Source organism: Cupressus sempervirens, chromosome 9 (genome assembly GCF_028749045.1).
Source record: "Cupressus sempervirens isolate cs-2001-9-10 chromosome 9, ASM2874904v1, whole genome shotgun sequence".
NCBI classification, from domain to species: Eukaryota; Viridiplantae; Streptophyta; class Pinopsida; order Cupressales; family Cupressaceae; genus Cupressus; species Cupressus sempervirens.
In genome coordinates, this window is record NC_143126.1 from 262879297 (window position 1) to 262900829 (window position 21533).

The 21533-nt window shown below is 37.0% G+C and overlaps 1 protein-coding gene across 1 annotated transcript in view; it reads right to left on the reverse strand.

Moving 5' to 3' along the window:
- Positions 1–21533, reverse strand: part of LOC149538458 (Glycosyl hydrolase family 47 protein) — a 187914-nt gene that overhangs the window by 133310 nt on the left and 33071 nt on the right. Inside the window, exons 2-3 of the mRNA XM_089799786.1 lie at positions 7366–7485; positions 7151–7243 (exon numbers count right to left, since the gene is read on the reverse strand). Of these exons, the coding sequence (XP_089655912.1) occupies positions 7151–7243; positions 7366–7485 (213 nt within the window). The remainder of the gene's footprint in view (positions 1–7150; positions 7244–7365; positions 7486–21533) is intronic.

Here is a 21533-nt window from a genome sequence, read left to right on the forward strand (position 1 = left end):
TGCATCATGTAGACCTCTTTGTGGAGATCACCATTCACGAAACGCTCTTGACGTCGATCTGATGGACCTTCCAGCCAAATTGTGTTGCCATGGATAGGACTAATCTGATTGTGCTCATCTTTGCAGTAGGTGCAAAGGTCTCCTCATAACCAATACCTTGACGCTGAGAAAAGCACTTTGCAACTAAATGAGCTTTGTACTTATCCAAAGTACCATCAGATTTGCATTTGATTTTGTAAACCCATTTGCAGCCAATGGGCTTCTTCCCTGGTGGAAGATCAGAAAGGACCCAAGTGTTATTCTTCAACAAGCTCTGGTGTTCTAATGTCATTGCTTGTTCCCACTCTAATATTCCTTTAGCCTCGGAATATGTTTGAGGTTCAAACACACTATGAATGTTGGCCATGAGAGAAAACTTAATAGACTCGATAGGTTTGCTCTTTTCCTAAGCAGTTCTCCCATCAATGAGCTCATCATCGCGAATATCAGCAAGTGTATTAGCCCACCACTTAGGTCGGAGAGGAGAATGACCAACATGAGTACAAGGAGATGCTCTATGATCAGGTTCCTCATAACTAGAGGTGTCTGTATAGGGATGACTAGAATAACTGGAGTTGCGGGAGCTACTGGAGCCCTCCTATAAGGCGGACCTAAAGGAGTCTAACTCCCAAATCATGAGCCTTCATGGATTGTTCTGTTGGATCAAGAACAGGAGAAACAGGCATGAATGGTCCTCCCTGCTCATCAAAGACTACATCACGACCATACAGGAGACGAGATGTCTAAGTATCAATTAAGCGGTAGGCTTTGTGAAGACTATTATATCCAACAAGCATGAGTTTTTGACTCTTGGCATCCAACTTGGTGCGGGACACATCAAGGATCCAAACAAAAACAAGGGAGCCAAAAACTTTCAGGTGACTGATTCTAGGCTTGCGACCTGACCCGGCCTCTTCTGGAGTCTTACCTTTGATGTCTTAGTATCAATTAGGCGGTAGGCTTTGTGAAGACTATTGTATCCAGCAAGCATGAGTTTTTTACTCTTGGCATCCAACTTGGTGCGAGACACATCAAGGATCCAAACAAGAGCAAGGGAGCCAAAAACTTTCAGGTGATTGATTCTGGGCTTACGACCTCATCGGGCCTCTTCCGAAGTCTTACCTTTGATCACCCATATGGGTGACCGGTTCAAAAGATAAACTGCAGTGTTAACTACTTATGCCCAGAGCTTCTTCGAAACATGTCTATGTTCATGCATGCAACAAGCTAACTCGGTGATTGTTCTGTTTTGACATTCAACTACACTGTTTTGTTGTGGTGTGTGGGGTGTGGTTAACTAGCATTTGATGTCATTAGTATCCAAGAACCTAGAGAATTCATTAGAACTAAATTCCCCGCCATTTTCTAACCTAAAAGTAATAATAGATTTCTCTGACTCTTTTCCAACTAAAGGTTTAAACTTTTGAAAGATAGGAAATGCATCTAATTTCCTTTTACAAAAATATACCTACATTTTCTACTAAAATCATCAACGAACAATAGAAAATACCTGGACCCAAGAACAGGAGGAGTGGCCATAGGTTGTAGATGTCGGCATGAACAAGTTGAAGTACCTAGAAGCTCGCCATGAATTGCCACTGGTGAAAGGTGTAAGATGTTGCTTCCTAGCCTGGCACACATCACAAACTCCAAGTTATTAAGTCTGAATCTCCAACAAACGGAGGACAAGCTCTTCTCAAGCACGCTGAGAGAGATAATGCACATTTAAGTGCCCATACCGCTGATGCCAAAGTGTGCTAACAGAAGACTGCCGAGCAGCCATAGCTAAGACCAGAAAATTGCCAGAATCAATAAGTCAGAAAAGACCAAGATCCTCAAGACCCTCTGCACTAATAGACTGAGTCACCCTATCAGTGATGGTACACTAATGTGAACTGAAGGTGATAGCCAACTGTGGAGAGTGTCACAACAACTAACTGACTAAGAGTAGATTTAGTTCCATCCTTGGAACATAATGCACATCGCGAAAAATGAGATTCCTCCCAACAGACTGAATCTAAATGTTGCCTTTACCAACAACAATGTACTCTTCTTCACCACCAAAAATAACAGAATTTGAATAAGATTGGTAATCAATGAACCAGTCTCTGCGATGGGTGAAATGACGAGAGGCACCTGAATCAATGTACCACGCTGACGACTTGACATGATCTACAGGTCTAATAGCCATTAAGGCATAAAAGGCAGATTTCGTCTACTCAGTGTGCTCTGTACTGTTTGCTTTGGGCTGTGAACTTGATTGCTTAAATTGAGCAGCTAAGCATTTATGACATTTAACCTTCATGTGACCAAACTTGTGGCAATAGTTGCATTGAATGTTCTTATTCCAATAGCCTTTTGAATTTGGAGCAGAGGACTTCTGCAGAAACTTGTCTTTATCATTTTAAAAGGATTTAGCAGCAAAGGCTTCCTCTAAAGAGGTGGAGCTGGAACTGCTACCAAACTATTGCTTCCACCAATCTTGTTGAAGCAAGAGTGTGCAAAGATCTGTGAATTTCAGATCAACGCCAAAAGAAGTGATGTTGAGAGTCTCAATAAAATGCTCGTGGGACTTGGGTAAACTCCTAAGTGATGACCACAATGTCCTCTTCCTCCAATTTGCGGCCAACGGCAGGCAACTGATCATGGATTTCCTAAATCCTATTCAAGTGAGCCTGAAGCGATTTTCGTTCATCCATGATAATAGAAAACAATGTTCTTCAAGAAGAAAGCTCTACTTTTCTCAAAAATCTCATGATGATTTTTGAGATGTGACCATATCTCAGCAGTCGTCTTGTCAGATGGAATCTGAGAGAGTTGATCATCAACTACTGATAATTTGAGAAGCATCACCGCCTCCCGATTATTCAAACCCCATGTATCCTAATTAGTATCAGGGGCAGTAACACCCAAAACAATCTGATCAGTATTCCAATATTAAAAAATTGCTATTATCCGCCACTTCCAAGTGCCATAATTTTGATCGCTAAATTTTGAATTGCTCTCGAGCAAAATATTAGTCAAAGATGCCATAGCACATATTTCAATGAAAAAGCATGAAAATCTATGAAGGCATGTACTTTGAGGCAAAAAAATGGAACAATCCGAAAAATTGAAGGGGTACCCTAGAAGAGAGCTAAAAAAACCCAAAAAAGAATGTTGTCAGTTTCGAGATCCGCTGGCTCAATAATCGAGGCACCCAAAAAAATATGACAACCCAATTGAGCTCTCAAAAAACCCACCAAGAATCTATGATTAGAAAAAAAATTCGAGCCCAAAAATCAAGGTTTTGAATAGAAACGTCCTGGGCTCAAAAAAGCTTGAAATCAATGGCGAATCTACAACGAAAAACACAATTTTTGGGCATAAATCTGTTACTTAGGATTTTAAGGAACCCTTGACGACGATCCTAGCCCTAGATGTGTAGAAAAAATGGACGAAAATGACCATAAAACAATATGTTTTTTCAAAAAACAGTCAAAAAAAACATGAATATTGATGGTCAATATTCTCAAACAAACCCTACTTTGAAGCAAATATTTCACAAAAACAATTTCAAAAATAGGGTGTAATAATTTCAAAAAAAATTATGATTTTTCAAAAAATTTAAAGAAGTGGCTATAATACCATATTACGAAGTAATTGGTAAAATACTTGCTTGCTAATAATAGAGACCGAGAGGTCAATATATACAAAAGAATAAAATGTTGTTTCCTTAAGAGACGATTATTTCTCATGTTGTGGCTGGTCTACCTATTTTGCGACTGGATTTACCCAAAACTATCTTGCAAAATATCCACCCAACAAATATGTTAGCTAACTATGATTTGACTGTGATCTCCATTACAAAATTTTATGTGTCTTAAGTGATATGTTGAGAAGATGTCATGCATATTGCTTACAAACTGAATTCACTATATGTAAGTTTAAGACACTTTCCATGTATTAAATGGTTCACCTAATCACCGTGGTGTAGGAGTCCATGTAACTAGGGAGTTTGTTCACATCTCCATAGTCGTTTTGTCATCTAAAGGAACTTTTGGTGATTTTCACACTTTTTAAAGAATGTCATAATTTTTTTTTATTTAATTAACTTCTAAGAGACTTGTGGGATTAAAGTTCTTTTATTATTTCTATTTGATTAATCTTCAACCAGCTCCCTCAAAGATGAAACTAAGAAATTCATCTCTGATTTTTTTTTTCTTTTTGGTTTTATTGATAGAATAAGATCAAATAAGCAGAAGTGTTTGTGTTTCATGTTTCATTCATCATATTGTTGCATATATTGATAATAAAGTATGATTGAAAGAGAACGAACTTTTCATTGCATCAAATCATTCTAATCTTCACTACAAGAACATAAAGCATTCAACAATTATCTGCAAATCAGACAGAAATTAATTGTAGACCTGATTACAAGCCAAATAATCTACTTTCAGACATCCAGGTGAACAGAAGACTTATTGAATCTCCTCTAAATAACTTAATACAAATACAAAATCACTTCAAACTGCTATTTGTCATTAACAAGCCAATCCACTGTGCAAGGACATTTCAAATAAGAGAGCAGAACTCCATTAAGTGCAGATTTGAATCCCTGGATTTTGGTGCCTTACTATTTCCCAATGCCAAATCAACAAAAGATAGAACCTCATAGTGATATAATGCTAAAAATGGTGACATTATAATGGACATGTGATATCCCCATGCCTGATAATAGCTTCCATTCTTTTTGAGGATAGGATCCTGGGACCGTCATTGGACATACCTCTCAGAACTACCTTTTTCCCACCTACCTTGAAGGAAAATTCTAATCTCTATGTATATATAGAGAGAGATTTCAGCAATTATATTTCCATAATAATATCTTTATCAGCCGAATAAACTATATCAAAATCATCAGTTCCACTGTAATTCCCAAGAGTAAATTTCAAGTAAGGAACTTTATGTGTAGAAATCAGATTGGTGCCACCAGCTACTCTAACATCGAACCTCTTATGTTCAATTGTTGGAAAACCACGTTTAGCAACTAACACATCTACAAAACTATGAGTTAAGTCACTACCCAACATAACAATGACTCATTGTCCCTTCTTTACACCACATACCCGAAAAACATTATAATGTAGAGTTCTAGACCTGGATGCTATTATTCCATGTTTTGTGTCATGTTCCTGTCCCTGTTCCATGTTTGTTTCATTAATCCAACTCAGACGTGTGTGTTTGTCTTCCTCACTATCAAAAATCAGCTCAATATAATGTATTTTCCCTTTTCCCACACACCTGTGACCTGGTTTCCATGATTCCCTATAGTTGAAGCATAGTTTCCTTCTTCTCAGTTCTTTGCATTCTTCAATATCTAGCTTGTTCTTGGAAGGTGTATTCTTGACAATGGTTGCTTATTTTTGTCTTGATTAGGTGGGGAGCCCTTGTACTGACTTTTTCCCTTTGGTGTTGGTTCTAATTCCTGGGCCTTTTTAATTGCATTTTGTAAAGTAGGTGGGTTTGATGATTTGACCCAACCTCTCTAAAATTTCAATTACCAACACAGCTAATTTCTCAAATTCAGCTATATTCTGAGCAACCGTACCCCATTACTTGATTTGTGTCAGTTCTTTAAGATGTAGTTCAGGATCAACTTACAAGAGCTCCCATTCTTGGGGAAACGGCTCTTAGAAATGTTGCAATCAAAACGGCAGACCTGGAAGATCCATTCCTGAGACTTACAGACTTTATGGCCCTTTTACTGAATAGTCTGGCACAGAAATCAAGGAGGCCTATTTTCCTTCACACATGCAGACCTGCTCCTTGAATTCTGTGCTACTGGCTATCCTCTCCTTCACTGTTAACTGCTGCAATCTTCCTCTCTGCACTACCAAAAATCAAAAATCTCCTCTGATTTTTACTCTCTCAAAATTCTTCTTGACATATAATTTAAGTTATGCCAAATCCCTAATCTTAATTGTCAAGATTAAGTCTAATCTCCACTTAAAATCAATGTTCCAAAAAATCAATTAAATCACCAATGCCTAAACTTAGTCCCCTTGTTAAAAAAACAATCACTTTATTAAAGGATTCATTAAATTGAACTTCTAAGCGTAAGAGAGGTAAAGATGATTTCCACAAGTAGGACAAACCTCAACTAGATTTAGCGCTGGACAGTGAGGTATTGTATCCAGATTCCAAATATATCAGATACAGCCCTAGTAGGGAGTTGTATATTGATACATCTGGATACAGTTTTATATGTATTTTTCAGCGTTATATCTGCAACCAATACCCAATACATAGATAAATGTATCTCGGCAGGGGAAGAGGAAGTATTCAGAATTTCTGGGGCCCTCCTGGTATGATCAGCAAATTTTGCATAGCACAATTGATTAAGAGTTTGCAACTATAATGCACTTACACTATATTTTAACAACCAGATTAAGATGTACATGCATACATGATTTTACTCACACACACATATTTTGGGTATCCTCACACTTGTAATTGTCATAATTTACAGGAAAGACTAGCAATTCAACTGCAAAATCATGATTAATAAGTGCTGGATTGAAGTTGGCATCATCAATGTGAAACATCCCGGATTTAGAACACGTCATGAGAGTAATACACAATGGATAAATGATTTATGCAGAAGAATATCTGACTGCAGCTTGTTCTTGAGTTTCAACATAACTAGGTACACAATGATACAAGTAACAAGCTGTTTTTAAAATTCAGATAACTATCCCAGTTAGTGTTCTTCTCAAACAATATATAGTTGCCTCTTCAACATTTTCTCTTCATGATCTGGACAAGTAGACTTTATAAACATAACAGAAAATTTGCAATTACAGGAATATTGAACTTTCTTAATGGAGCATAAATGTAATACATCATCTACTAACTGTAGCAGAAAAGAATTTGTTATCTGCACATCATCTCCAAAACATATGGCCATGGTCTACTCTAATTATCATTCATTGAATAAGCTAAGAAACTGAGATTACAACTCTCAAGAATATTATGAAGAAATTGTTTATGCATATGTTGCAATGATGTTAATGAGCTTTGTCAATGGAAATATTATGACACACTCTAAGACTTAGCAAACAATACTTACTTTATTAAAATGCACATTTTTGCCAAGCCAGTTAACTGCATCACTGAACCGTTCCCTATCACCAAACAATGCTAATGTGTCCAAAGAATCAATCTGATAATCACCAAGAAAACTTCAATTAGTAGCAATCATTATACCAAAAGTGCTAACAATTTACCTCACCAAGTAAAATCCACACTAGCAAACTATTCCAGCATGACAGTTTTTAATCTTACGAGTGTCAAAGCATAGCCACCCAATGAGTCTTCTCCTGTGCAACTTAGAGGCCTTAGTTCATCAAGGGGGAAAGCGTGTTCCATATAACCATCAAAGGCATGATAAAACATTTGCTTAACCTGTACCGTGAAAAGATCAACATGTAAGTGAATAAGACTTGATGATGCTCCTCCCTGATTGTAAATTCTAGAGCCCTTCTTCAGCAGATATTGTAGGAAGATCATATCATAACAAATAGTAACCTAAATATACAACAGTATATGGCAATAGAATTTGAAGAAAAAATTATATACCGATGGTCAGCTGGTCTTGAAGCAATGCCATTATGGTTTATAGGCATAATACACTTGTTTAGGTTCTACAGCTAAATATTCGACTAGTAAGAAGAAAAGGACACCATAATAGATCCCAAGTTTGTCCCAAAGAGTCGACTGCCATGCTCCCAGGGACGTGTCTCTTGTCAAATTTGACTCATCCCCATGAGGGATGCATTCTGACCTTTTCACACCATCACCATTGCAAATGGAGACCTCCACTTTTTTGCTTTGGTAGGTTGGTAGTTTGTTAGCTTGGTTTCACTCTACGCAGCAATTTTGAAGTCTTCAAGCTCGATGCAAGTCAAATTCCTAGAGGCAAGGTGAAGTGGAATATTGAGTTCAGTTGTTACACTTGGATCCAACACGCAAGTAAATTTTGGCAAAGGGAAAGATTTGAGAAATGATGCATCTTGAAGTAAAATCTTGAATACGTCTTCATCGATGAATACTCCAACCAAGCTTGATCTAACCTCCATGCTTTGCTCAAACACGGCTTATGCCTCCAGCAAGTGTTGAAAAGACCCCACTCATGTGCGACAACCTAACTTCCAGTAGATAAATGAGAGAGTTTGGAGTTTGTACAAGAAGCATTGATTTCCCTTGTGACAAGATCTCCTGGAATAGTAAGAATTCAAAGTGAAACCAATCGACATTTGAGATAAGAGTTGACATCTGCAACATCTGAAGCTGACAAAGGAGGCTTGCCAAGAAATTTGATGAAAAGTTTGGATGATTTTGATAAGAAATTCCAAAGCAACCTTCAACCTCGCCCGTCATGAGAGAATGAAAATTTTAGACAAATGGAAAATCTGGGTATTTCAAAGAGCAAATTCTTCATGCTTGCAATCTTATCTGAGTTCATCAAGGTGGGATATAGTGCAACCAAGAGTGAAAATCAGTTGGCAAGATGATGAAATGCATTGGCAAGGCAAGTCAAAACAGATCTAGGGGAAAGTTAATATGATGATGCAAATCAAAGATAATGATGGACAAAATTGAAAAACTTGGCACTAACATTGGAAACTTTTTTCAATCAGATCTGAAATGAACATCACTCAAGTCAGGAAACAAGATGATAGAGGGAGTTTTTAAATGAGCAAAGGAGGGAAGCTTAAGTTTCAAAGAAGAAGAAGCTCAAGCACTTAGAAATTTTTGGCATCCTTGGAAAAGTTTCAAGGGTTGGTCGAATTCCAACCAACCTTTGGAACAAATTTCCAAGGGCAGGTTGCAGTCCAACCTCCCCTTGGAATTCAAGTTCCAACCTTCTCCTCATTTCCGAGCATCTCCTGATTTCCACCAAAGTTTAGGGGCATTTCAAAGCATGCTTGACCTTCCATATTGCATAAAATGCATCTCCAAGATGACGAGGAACAAAAAGCAAACTTGGTGTTAGACAAATTAACTGAATCTTTGGCGATGGTGACCACATTTCAAATTAGGGAGAGCCTAAAATCAGACCTTTGCAATCATTTAAGATCAGATCAAGATTATAATCCAAGTTAGAAGGTACTGTTGAAGAGCGAGATCAAAGGATAAAATCCAAGCTTGAAATAGAAATAACAAGGTGAGAGTGAAAGAAAAATTTCATCACCAGGTCGGAATCTGACCAGGAGTTGGAATTAAAATTCCAATACTAGGTTGGAATCTGACCAGGTGTTGGAACTAGGTTTCCAAGGGATTTAAAAATTACTCCCCTCCATTTGATTGATTTCCAAACAATTTCAGATTTCCGCCTTTGGTTTGGGGTCAATTTCCAAGCAATGTTAAAGTTCTGCACTCCCTAGAAGGCTATTGGAAATCACATGCATGATTTACGTAAGTCAGCTAAAGAGGAAATTATAGATGATAAATCAAAAGAAAACTCCTTCTACAGTCTAATCAGATAGGCATGCTTAAGGATTGAAAGGAAATTGTTTTAATTGTCTAAATTGGTCAGCCTCGAAGGCTCAATGGACATGTCTCTTTGAAAGAGAAACAGATAAAGAGAGGTTGATCACTCCAACTTCAACCATCATTCAATATAAACAGCGAATTTCCAAGAGGTGCAGATTAGTTGTATTTTTGTCAATTTGTGGATTGGATCAGGATAATTGTAGGTAGTAAAATCTCCAAAGTGAATTGCAAGTTCAAGGTGGATTTGGACTAGACTATGGCAAACGGAGACAGATATAAGTTTCCAATCAGAAATTGAAGTCCACTTGCAAACATATTTCTAAATTTGAATTAAATTATTGTTCTTTGAAGAGTTGATTATCTTACAAATTATTCTTCAAGTTCTTGAAAGCATAATTTGCATTCCATTATTCATGGCTTTGATTCAAATCATTTGTCTTACCTTTCAGGTTTGAGCCCAAGGGATCGGACACGAAGATAGTTGTCAAGAAGAGGGCAACAAGCAAGCAAATTCTAAGTCAATATGGAAGCATCATCAACTCATAAGGCATTCATCAAGTCATCAAGAGGGATCAAGCATGAACAAGGACAAGATTCACATCTCAAGATGGAAATCAAGAAACAAAGTTGTTCAAGGAAAAGGAGAGAGCCCACAAAAGGAGAAAATTATCACAAAGTTGAATTCCCTTTGGACATCCAAGTTCATTAAGAAAGATCCAATGACATGAAACACCTGCATTACTTCAACAAGATTCAGTCAAGAATCATAACTCGTACAAGAAAATATAATAAGAAGATGGACAAGATTCGTGAAGACAAAGCAATTTGGGAATGTGAAACATCACAGTCAATTGGAGGCTTGAAATGTTGAGTGTCAAGAGATATTGCTTGAGGTGCAGAGACATCTTTATGATGGTAGAGAAGTGCAACTGATGAAGTTTACAAGATAAGAATGCTGAGGTGGTGCCCATTCATCTTCAACCAAAAAGGGAATTCCAATTCCACATATCCAAGCTCATTCAATCAAATTGTTTCAAGTTTACATGTAGAGTCCACTTAATATCTCTACCTAGATAATTTTCTCATTGGTCCATAAATACAATGTAATTTTCTCATTGGCTCACAAGGTGGTCCCTCAATTGTAATTGGATAATAATTTAATGCTTGTAGCCGGTAGATGCATTAAGGCTATGCTGGAACAATCTTGGCCAATGATCTCAAATTATCTTGGTTGTCCCTTATACTTGGAGCAACTGTAAAAGGCAAGGCCTTCTCATTTGTAATGGATTAGATTAGCTAGAGTAGAGTACGAAGGAGACTGTTGATGGAATTGTTGCTACTATACTTCCAGAATTGCTCCTTATTCATTGCTGTCTTCCATGGTGAATACTTGTTAACTTTTATAGTATTGCATGGTTTCCTACATACCTCATTTAGTTTAAATTTGCTTAGGTTGGTTAGAAGTTTAAAATAGTTGGATGTTTAAGGAAAGAAGTTATTGTTATTGAAAGCATGATGAAATTAGTGCTCATACCTGTTGCTATATGTTGATTGCAAGTATCAGCATAATTGCAAGCATTTCACTTTGATTACTTTATGTTTATCGATTTTCATGGTAAATGATTTTGATGAGCATAAGTTATTTAAAGCTCATTCTCACATCTATAGAAGATTGCACCCTTCTTAGCTTAGTTGAATTGCAAAGGTTGGACTGATTTGGTCTCATCACAACTTCAACATCATCTTGCATTAGTAGGAGCAGAAGTAGAAGTAGTCTAGATTTCTAAACCCTCGTCTGATTTGCACTTTGTTTCAAATAGAAAGTTAGTAGTAGTTGATGCACTCATATTGTTACATCGTTCATGAGGAAAGTTGACAAGTATAGGTGAGGCATAAGTCCCCTTGCACAATCAACATACATCAAAGCCAATAATGGGTAAAATTTGTGAACATAGGTAAACACTGGTTAAAACTTTTTTTCACATGTTTTTTCTATAAAACCAAGCATTTTTTATTTCGAGGTGTCAATTCTTAGTTTGATAAATTGTGCAATTGGATTTTTGCAAAAATATATGTTTCTTGTAGAGATTTTAGATTTTAATACTTTCTAAGTTGTCGATTTTTTGCTGAATTTTTGTAAAGTATTTGCTGAGTTTTGCAAAGTTCAGAAATTTGAGATTGTGCAGTACTCTCTGAATCCAAGTCGGCAGTCGATGACTGAAATGATTGAGGGAGTTGTTCAATTTTTCTTTCTCATAAGATCAAACAGAAAATGTGTCAGGCAAATATCAGAAACAGAATTTTCAGCTGAGGAGTAATTGTTGAAAGATTTCTCTTCAAAGCAAAGGATGAAAAACAAGAAGATAATCTGATCCGTAAAACCTATTGATACTTGTATTACGATAATAGATAGTTTTATTATCTCTATTTAGTATGTAATGGTTATCTATTGTAATCTCCTATAAATATTAGAATGTTCCTAATATTTAGTTTTCTGTTTCTAGAATAGAATGTTTCTATTCTTTACAATTGTTTCCTAAGGAAACATCGTTCAATCTCTTGTATAAATTGATCTCTTGATCTCTGTTAATATCAAGTAAGTATTTTACCGATTAATTCATCATATAGTATCAGAGCCAATACTCTAAAAAAATTCGAAAATAATTATAATTTCATGGTTGAAATTATTTGCCTTTTATTTTTGAAATTATTTTCATGCATATTTGCTTCCAAAACCTTTGGTTTGACTAGGGTTTTCTGCCAAACAATCATGCCATTTTGTCTGTAACTCAAGTGATTTTTTCTGGTTTGCAAACTCACATCAATTTATTTGCAAGTAGCACGACTAAATCCTCTTCAAATCGAGGGTTATTCTCTATTGTTCACGTGGAGGTCTACTGGGCACCATTTCTCTGCAACTCGCACACAGAATTTTCTGCCACTTGCGTCCAAATTTCTCCGAAAATCGCATCAGTTTTGTGGCCCGTTTTATCCATTTTTTTTTAAAAAGTGGTTGTTTTTGCATATTTGGAGGCGTCCAGGTTTTTCACGAACCTTTATTGTTTATTCACACACAGATTTTGCAATTTTCTCTGCAAATATGCCATTTTTTTAAGCGTTTTTAAAGTTTTTTTGCAGCCAGGGCCATTTTCGTTCGAAACCCTAAATTTCTATAACGAATCAAAAAAATTCAGATTCTTCTTGAGTTTTTAAAGAGCTCAACTGGGTTGTCATATTTTTTTTGGGTGCCTCAATTTTTGTGCCTCAATTCTCAAGCTAGTAGATCCAGAATCCTTCAAGATATTCCTTTTGGGTTTTTCGAGCTCCCTTTCAAGTACCTCATTCATTTTTCTGGGTCTTCTATTTTTTTGCCTCAAAGAACGTGCCTTTACAGATTTTCACTCATTTTCACTAAAAAAAGTGCTATGGCATCTTTGAATAATATATTTTTTGCTCGAGGGAAATTAGAAGTTCAACGGGCGCAATTATGGCACGTGTAAAGAGCGAATGCTAACCATCTTCGAATATCACAACACCGATGAGGTGGTTATGGTTCACAGCAGTCTTCACACCAGAGGTCCTCAACCTCTACTCCAGCTTCAAAAGACTCCACGAAAAATAACATTCAATGCAACTATTGCCATAAGTATAGGCACATGAAGGTTGAATGTTGGAAGGGCTTAGCTGCCCTATCTAAGCAATCTCTATTTAGTATCAAAGGGTTATCTATTAAAGTCTCCAAAAAATATTAGAATGTTTCTAATATTTAGTTTTTTATTTCTAGAATAGAATAGAATGTTTCTATTCTTTACGATTGTTTCCTAAGAAAACATTGTTCAATCTCTTGTATAAATTGATCACTTGATCTCTGTTAATATCAAGCAAGTATTTTACCAATTAGTTTGAAATAACTTGGGCCGTAAGATTCATGTCATTCTAGCTCGCAAAGTGATATCAATATGCCTAATGGAGAGTTTGTCAACAAACCAATGTAACAGAGATGTTTCTAGGCAGTGACCTAATTGTATTATGCCTATGAAGGCTTTTGTATGGTATGCAACATCTTGGAATCTCCATTGCCAGATAAGACATCTCCTAAGTTTGTTCCAATTCAGCATGGACAACATAAACACATTATGGTGGAAGGGCGAAATGGATCGAAATGGATCTGAAAATGTAATCAAAAGTTGAATTTATGTGCATATTTAGATACCCCTTGAAAACTAATTCAATTTTACCAAAAGATGGGACCTCATTTTGAGTCTCAAAAACTTCCACCTAAAACAACTAAAATTGACTGAAAAGTTTCTATTAGAGTAAAAGGTTAATTTCATTTCAATTATTAAATTACCTTTACACCCTTCTCAAGATTTCCCTTTCTGCACTTGTATTTCCATTTAATAATTAATTAGTAATTATTAAATGGCATTTACCTCTTAGGGTTTCCCTTTTAGGTTTTCCAATCTTCTTCTATAAGGATTGATCTTTTGTAAATATCTCTCATTTTTTTCAGTCTAATAATATAATATGCATATCCTCAGAGCAAAACCTTGCCTCTTCTTTGGTTTTTCTTTTCTGTGCTAGGATCTTGCATGCAAGTGTTCTTCGGATTTTGTGGATTTGTATTGCTCAAATCCTTCATGGTATCAAAGCCTAACCTGTGTAGCTTGTTCTTATTTGGAGAAAAAGAAGAACATGAGTTAGATAAAATAGTTCTGGCTTTTTTTAGGTATTTTTTGTGAAATTAAGGGGGGTCTCTGATTTTCGGGGCACTTTGAGGCCAAACAAACCTCACGGTTGGATTCAAAAGGCATCAAAACCCTCATTTCATCTAGAACTTATGAATTTTGGACAACGTTGATTGAGGAGGCAAAAATTGTTTGCATACCAAGGCCATACAACCTCTGGCACACAATTTGATGCATGCGAATACAATTTTTTTTTTTTTTTTTAAATTTTAAACAGTGTTTTAACACCGCAGCAATTACATTAACCGCAACGGCACCGCTAGCGGTCTGTCTGCTAACCGCAGCTGCCCTCGCTCAAATGTATCACCGCAACCTTGCAACCACCAACTTCAAGCCACCGTCGTGCCTCCACTCAACCCATCTGCCAGTTGCACATGGCCAGCACCGCCACCACACCACCAGCGGTGGTTATTTTCTTTATTTATTTTAATTTTAAAATTTTTTTAAGCATTCTGGAGGCCCTAGTAATCTTTTCACTCTAACTTGAGCATACGGAGGTGTTTTTTCGATCCGAAAGAAGCGCTAGAAAGCTGATTCAAAGATGGAGATGATATTGAAGGTATTTTTGGGATTTTTTCCAATTTAGTACCTATTTATTCGCTCGAAGTCAAATGATGCATTCTATCTTCCAAGGGATGTAACCTACTCATTATTGCTCCATTTTTCGATCCAACAGAAGCATCGGAAAGCTCTTCTTGATCCCTATCCAGATTCTCTGTTATTTTCATCGGTATTTCTCAAAGGTACATGTGATTCTCAAACTGAAGCTTTTTTACCCTCTTCTTGTTTACGCATTCCTTCTAGTAGGTGGGGTTCGATTTTTTGTATTGTGGGGGGTGTTTTGTATTATTGTTTCTGTTATTTACATCAGTAAACTAAAACTTTTTCAAAAAACAATCCAACACCTACTAAAAAATGGCCGAGAACTCTTCTTGTCTAGAACTTTTGATCCCTCATAACTATCACACATGGAAGTCTTTGATGACAAGGCTTCATTGTCAAAAGGGTTGTGGTCTTATTTAGATGCAATGCAGCCAATTTTACAGAGGCCTTTTGAGGTCATGCAGCACAGCAACAAGATGGATGAGGCAATGGAATTGATTGCTTTACAAGTATCCGACAGTCTACAGTTTCATCTTGATGGGTGCAATACCCCTCTAGCTATGTGGACCAAACTTGAAGGCTTGTTTGGTACAGTGAATAAGTTCAGGGCACTTCAAATTGAGGCAGAGCTTACCTCTCTTGTACTAGATTATTTTCCATCCATTGACGACTTTTTGATGAAGTTCAAATAACAGAGATCTTTATGGCAAGGTTGTGGGAAAACCAAGACTGACACTGAGTGCATTTACCTGATTCTTTCTAAGCTTCGTGGAAACTTTCAGATTTTTGCTTCTACCTTCTATTCCACCAAAGGTGCTTTGGTTAATAGATTTACCATGCCATCCTTTGAGGCTTTTTGTGATCGTTTGACTCGAGAGCAAGCTAAGCTCTCTTAGTTGGATTCTCTCACAGGCTCACAAACTTATGCATTGGTAGTTGAACCATCTTGTGGGACAAAGGAGAAGAAACACAAGTCACATCCTACAGAGTCTCAGATTAATTCTAGCCCTCACATCACATTAGGCCCACCTCCTCCTAAGGGAGATAAACCAAAGCCAGAAAGAACAAAGTGTGCTTATTGTAATAAGCCCAATCATGATGAATCACGTTGCTACGAGAAGAAGTTAGATGGCTTTGCCAAACCGGTTTCAAATTTGAAAGCTCTCCTTCAGAAGAGCAAGATTGATATTCCTTCTACTTCTCAAAGATCTTCTTCATCATCATCATTTCAGTCAGATGGTAAAGATATAGGAAAAGGTCATGCACTATGTGCAACTACTACTCCACATTCTTCTAGATGGTTACTGGATTCAGGTGCTTCACACCACATGGCATCTTCTTTGGATTCGTTCTCTTCTTTTGAGGCTTCTCTTACTCCACACATTTTGATGGGGAACATCACTATTATGACTGTATGCAGGAAAGGTTCTATTGGCATTGATGATGGTACATTTCATGATGTACTTTGTGTTCCATCTTTGTCCTCTAACCTTCTCTCTATCTATCAGATTACACACAATGGGATAGGGAAGACAGTTGAGTTTGCACAAGATTTGGTGCACATCAAAGATATTGATACATGAAATATTGTTTCTACAGGGACTGTTGATCACTCTTCCCGCCTATGCTCTTTCTCTCATTTTGGTCCACCATCTCCACTATCGGAGACTCACTCTCCTTCACAAGAGACTACTGAGATGAAGTCAGGTCACTTGAACTTATGTGTTGTTCCTGAGAAAAGTTTTGTGACTTCTACACCACCTCATGTTTAGATTTCATCCATTGCATAGGAGTACTCTTCAACATTGCCTAGCATTGCAGCTCCAGTCATTGAGCCACCTACTGCAATTGTTGAGGATATATTAGAGGACAGACATCTCCTCTCAGATGACAAATTCAGCACACCTGTTATCCCACCTCCATTGGAGATTCCATTTCAGGATTCTCATGCATTCTTCTTTGAGCATTAGCTAGGACTTCCAGCTTCAACTTACATTCAGGGGTTTCACCCTCCTTGGCCACTGTTTTTTTCTTTCAAATTGGGGCCACATTGGTATATTCATCGCCACAAGAGTTCTACCATTCTAGGGGGGCTATGGAGTCTCAAGCTTCTATCATGGGGGGTTTCATTGTACTTATGGTCTTGAGAGAGTCTCTTGAGATATTTCATTTGTGCATCATTTTCTTATGCTTTTTTGGAGTAGGGTTTTTCCCACTGGGTTTTCTCTATTTCTCTGTTTCATAGAGATTTAGTTGTGATTGGGTACCTCATCAAGCCTTGTTGCTAGGACCCAAGTTTTTCTTTCAGCATTGTAGTTTCCTTTCTTTTTCTTGCATTGTTTGTAGTTGCATTGTTGCTCATTTTAAGGAGGGGTGTTAGAGTAAAAGGTTAATTTCATTTCATTTATTAAATTACCTTTACTCCCTTCTTAAGATTTCCCTTTATTGCACTTGCATTTCCATTTAATAATTATTAAATGTCATTTACCTCTTAGGGTTTCCCTTTTAGGTTTTTCAATCTACTTCTATAAGGATTGATCTTTTGTAAATATCTCTCATTCTTTTCAGTCTGATAATATAATTTGCATATTCTCAGAGCAAAACCCTTGCCTCTTCTTTGCTTTTTCCTCTCTGTGACAGGTTCTTGCATGCAAGTGTGCTTCGGGTTTCGTGGATTTGTATTGCTCAAATCCTTCAGTTTCACTGATAATAAATAGATTTGTTTGCATGGATATAAGATATAAAACTGAACAAAAAAATATGTATGCACTATGCATAAACGGATTTGTTTGCACGGGTATAAGATATAAGACAGAAAAAAAATCAGCTTTATGCACCAGTACAGATACTTGCAAATCTAACCATAAATTGATTCCCAGCAATATCCTTAATTGATCAAATTGCTTCAGAACAAAATTATATTCATAATTCAGATGACATAGGCTCTTATTAATAGGATTAGTCACATAGCGGACACACCAATGCACATTTGATATTCTTTTCTCAATTTACAATTGACAGAAACAAATCGTACAGATTTGACAATGGCATCAATAACTCATACTGAATGGTCTGCCTCAGTTAAAAAGGTCGCTGGCTCCTTTCTGCTGCTAACCCAGTTAGTGACACAGGCCTTGGGAGTGGTTCAGTAAGCAGCCACCAACTCAGCTCTTTGGCAGATTAATATTGTTTGAAATATTGACAATGAAATTAATGATGCTCCAGAAACATAGACCAAATTTAATTCCTTAGATCCTTGGGACTGATGATTCAAGCTTGATTGACTCACCTATCTTCCTGTCCACATCTACATGCTTTGTTGTCATATTCAGATACACAACACATAATATGTTGTGCACTCGGTGTATCGCCCTCAAGCCTGGAGAGTCACAATGTTAGATTAAGTGGGTGAATTCAATATTGATCTATGAAGAATTATAGACAGGGACATCATCCTACCAAATATTAGGCATCCAAGGTTTGTGTCTCAAAGTCTATACATTCACTGAATTCAATTGCAATGAAAATACTTCAATGCCACCCTCACTGCAATGAACCATATTAATACATGCACCTCGAAAGGTTGGCCCATCACACTCTAGGCAAAGTTGACCTAAGAAACTGAAACAAAAATATTTAATATCAAGCATTTAAATATAATTTAATTTAATATTTTGTTAATTCTTTGATTTGAATAACCGGCTGATTTGAATAACTGGCAGATAAAGGGATGTTAACCAAGACCCCTCAAAGATAGGCTGGTGGACCGAGCCTAAATTGGGAGCATAATAATCCCCCCCTCCCAAAGTTGCATGTCCTCATGCAATTCAGATTGGGATGCTCAAATATATCTACCCTTTCCTACATTGCGTCCTCAAGCGGAAGATTCTTCTATTTCACGAGACACTTAAGAATGATCTTGTTCCTCAACCTCCTTTCCCTCACATCCAATCATGTTTCAGGCTCTACAATCATCTTCCCTCATCATCTGGAGGTGGCAGCTCATGAGGAGTGATCTGTTATCCAAGAGCTTTCTTGAAACAGGAAACATGGAAGATATTATGAAGATTGGTCCTAGTGCAGTTTAAGCTCATAAACTACCTCAGCAATCTTCTTAACACCTTGTAAGGTCCATAAAACCATGGTTTTCAATTTCTCAGCTGCACTATTTTTAATGGAAGATTGTCTATAGGGTTGCAACCAAAAGAACACCATGTAACCAACCTTGAAAAACCTGTGTTCAACATCTATCAGCATAAATCTTTTTCTGCTTTTGGGCCTACTGCAAGTTTTCTTTAAGAGTTTTCAAGATATCCATACTCTGCTACACCACATCCTTTGTACTTGGAACTCTACTATCTGTAAGAATCGAATCGACAAAAGAAGTAGCATCATAACCTTAAAGTGCCTTAAAGGGAATCATACCAATTAACACATGATGTTTTATGTTGTAGCAATATTCCCCAAGTCCATCCATTTGATCAAAGTTGTTTGCTTCATGTAACATAGTTCCTTATGTAGCCCTCTATCCATTTGTTCACGATCTTGATCCACCCATCAGTTTGTGGATGATAACTAGCGCTTGGTGTCAATTCTACACCTATCACTCAAAAATAATCAATCTTCCAAAAAATGTTAAGAAACCTATTGTCCCTATCACTTACAATGTTCTTTGGCATACCAAAAAGTCTGAAAAAACTCTCGAGAAAAACAGATCTGCCACTTGCAAGGCTTTATATTTTAAAGAAATTGTATGAAAATGAGGATATTTCTTGGGCCTAACAACAATCACATAAATACAATCCTTACCATGTACCTTTGGCAACCCCATAATAAAATCCATGGATGTGCTCTCCTATTCTGATTTAGAATGGCTAGGGGATTTAAGCCAATTGGAAAAACATGCTTTGCTTTGTTTTGTTTGCATTCCATACACTCTCTGACAAGTTGTAACACATCATTCTTAAGACATTTCCATGAATACGTCCCCTTCACCTACTTGTACTTCTTGTAGAAGCCTGAATGATTAGCAAGCGGTGTGTTGTGACATGTTCCCAAAAAATTCTCCTCAATCTTGTCTTCACAAATAAGATACACGTTGTCTTTGTAAAGGATGAGCTCATCGACCATCTTAAACTGTTCATCTTGGAATGTCCCTTCCAAAATATCATTAGCAAACAGATTTGTAACATACCCAATCAATTCCAGTCAAAAGATATATTGGTTATAGAGCAAAAAGAAGGTTTCCTACAGAGTGCATCAAACACCGCATTATTAGTCCCTTTTTCATACTCAATATCAAAATCATAGGTTTGATGTTTGTTTACCAATTTCTGCTACCTAGCAACATTTTGGTTGAGGAAGAATTTTAAACTATTATGATCGATTTTGATCAGAAACTTCTTACAAACCAAGTATTGTCAAAATTTGGCTAGAATATGCATGATTGCCAACCTCTCTTTGTCGTTAAATTAAGAAATTCCATTCCATCTCCTTTGACTTCCTACTTTCACATGTTATTTATTTTCCATCAAGACAGCCTCAATGCCTTCTTAGAAGTGGGAAATCTGGAATTGCCAAAACAGAATATGAACTCATTGCCTCCTTAAAGTTATCAAAAGCTTCTTGTTGGGTTGCTGGGCTCCAAGAAAATGCCCCCTTCTTCGTAAAATATGGCAAAGGAGCTGCAAGTTGTGAGAATACCTTCACAAATATTCTATAATAGATGCAAAGTCCCACAGATCCTCTCAGACATGTCAAATACCTTAATCTAGGCCAATCCTAGATTGCCCTAATCTTCTCCTCATCCACACTAACTCCTTGGGCACTAATCTTGAACCCCAAATACAATTTTCTTGTCAATCCAAACTCACATTTGAAGACCTTAGCATACAAAAATGCTGCTCAAGTATCCAAGCAACTCATCTAAATGCTTCAAATGTTCCTACCATGACTCATTTGTAATCCAAATGTCATCAAAGATAACCAATACTAATTTCCTAAAATGAAGAATGAATACTTGATTCGTGCATGACTAGAAGGCGGTGGGTGTATTGGATAATCCAAACAGTATGAAAAAGAACTAATAATACCCATAGTGGCATCTGATAGTTGTTTTGTGCACATTCTCATCTCTAACGAAAAACTGGTCTACCCCGATCACAAATCAATCTTGGAGAAATACATCAATCCATGAAGCTCATCAATCATGGGTACGGGATAGCAAATTTTATTGTCCTTCTATAGGGAGCTCTTTAATCAATGCACATCCTCATAGTCCCATCTTTCTTTTGAACCAAAACTAAGGATGCAGCAAATGGCCGGAACTTGGCCTTATATGCCCTAAATCTAATAGGTCCTTGATTTCCTTCACAATATCTTCCTCATAGTTTCTAGAATAGTGATGCAGAGTTGTGACGATTGGTTAAGCTCCCTCCTCAAGCTCAATTATATGTTGAAAACCCCTCTCCAACAGTAGCACGAGAGGAGTGTCATCAAAGACCTTGCTATGATTGTCCAAAATTGATTGAGTACCCACATTGTAGGATCTCCCGTCCTTTGAGGGACATGTGTCTATGATTAAACATGCAACTGTCCATGATACTT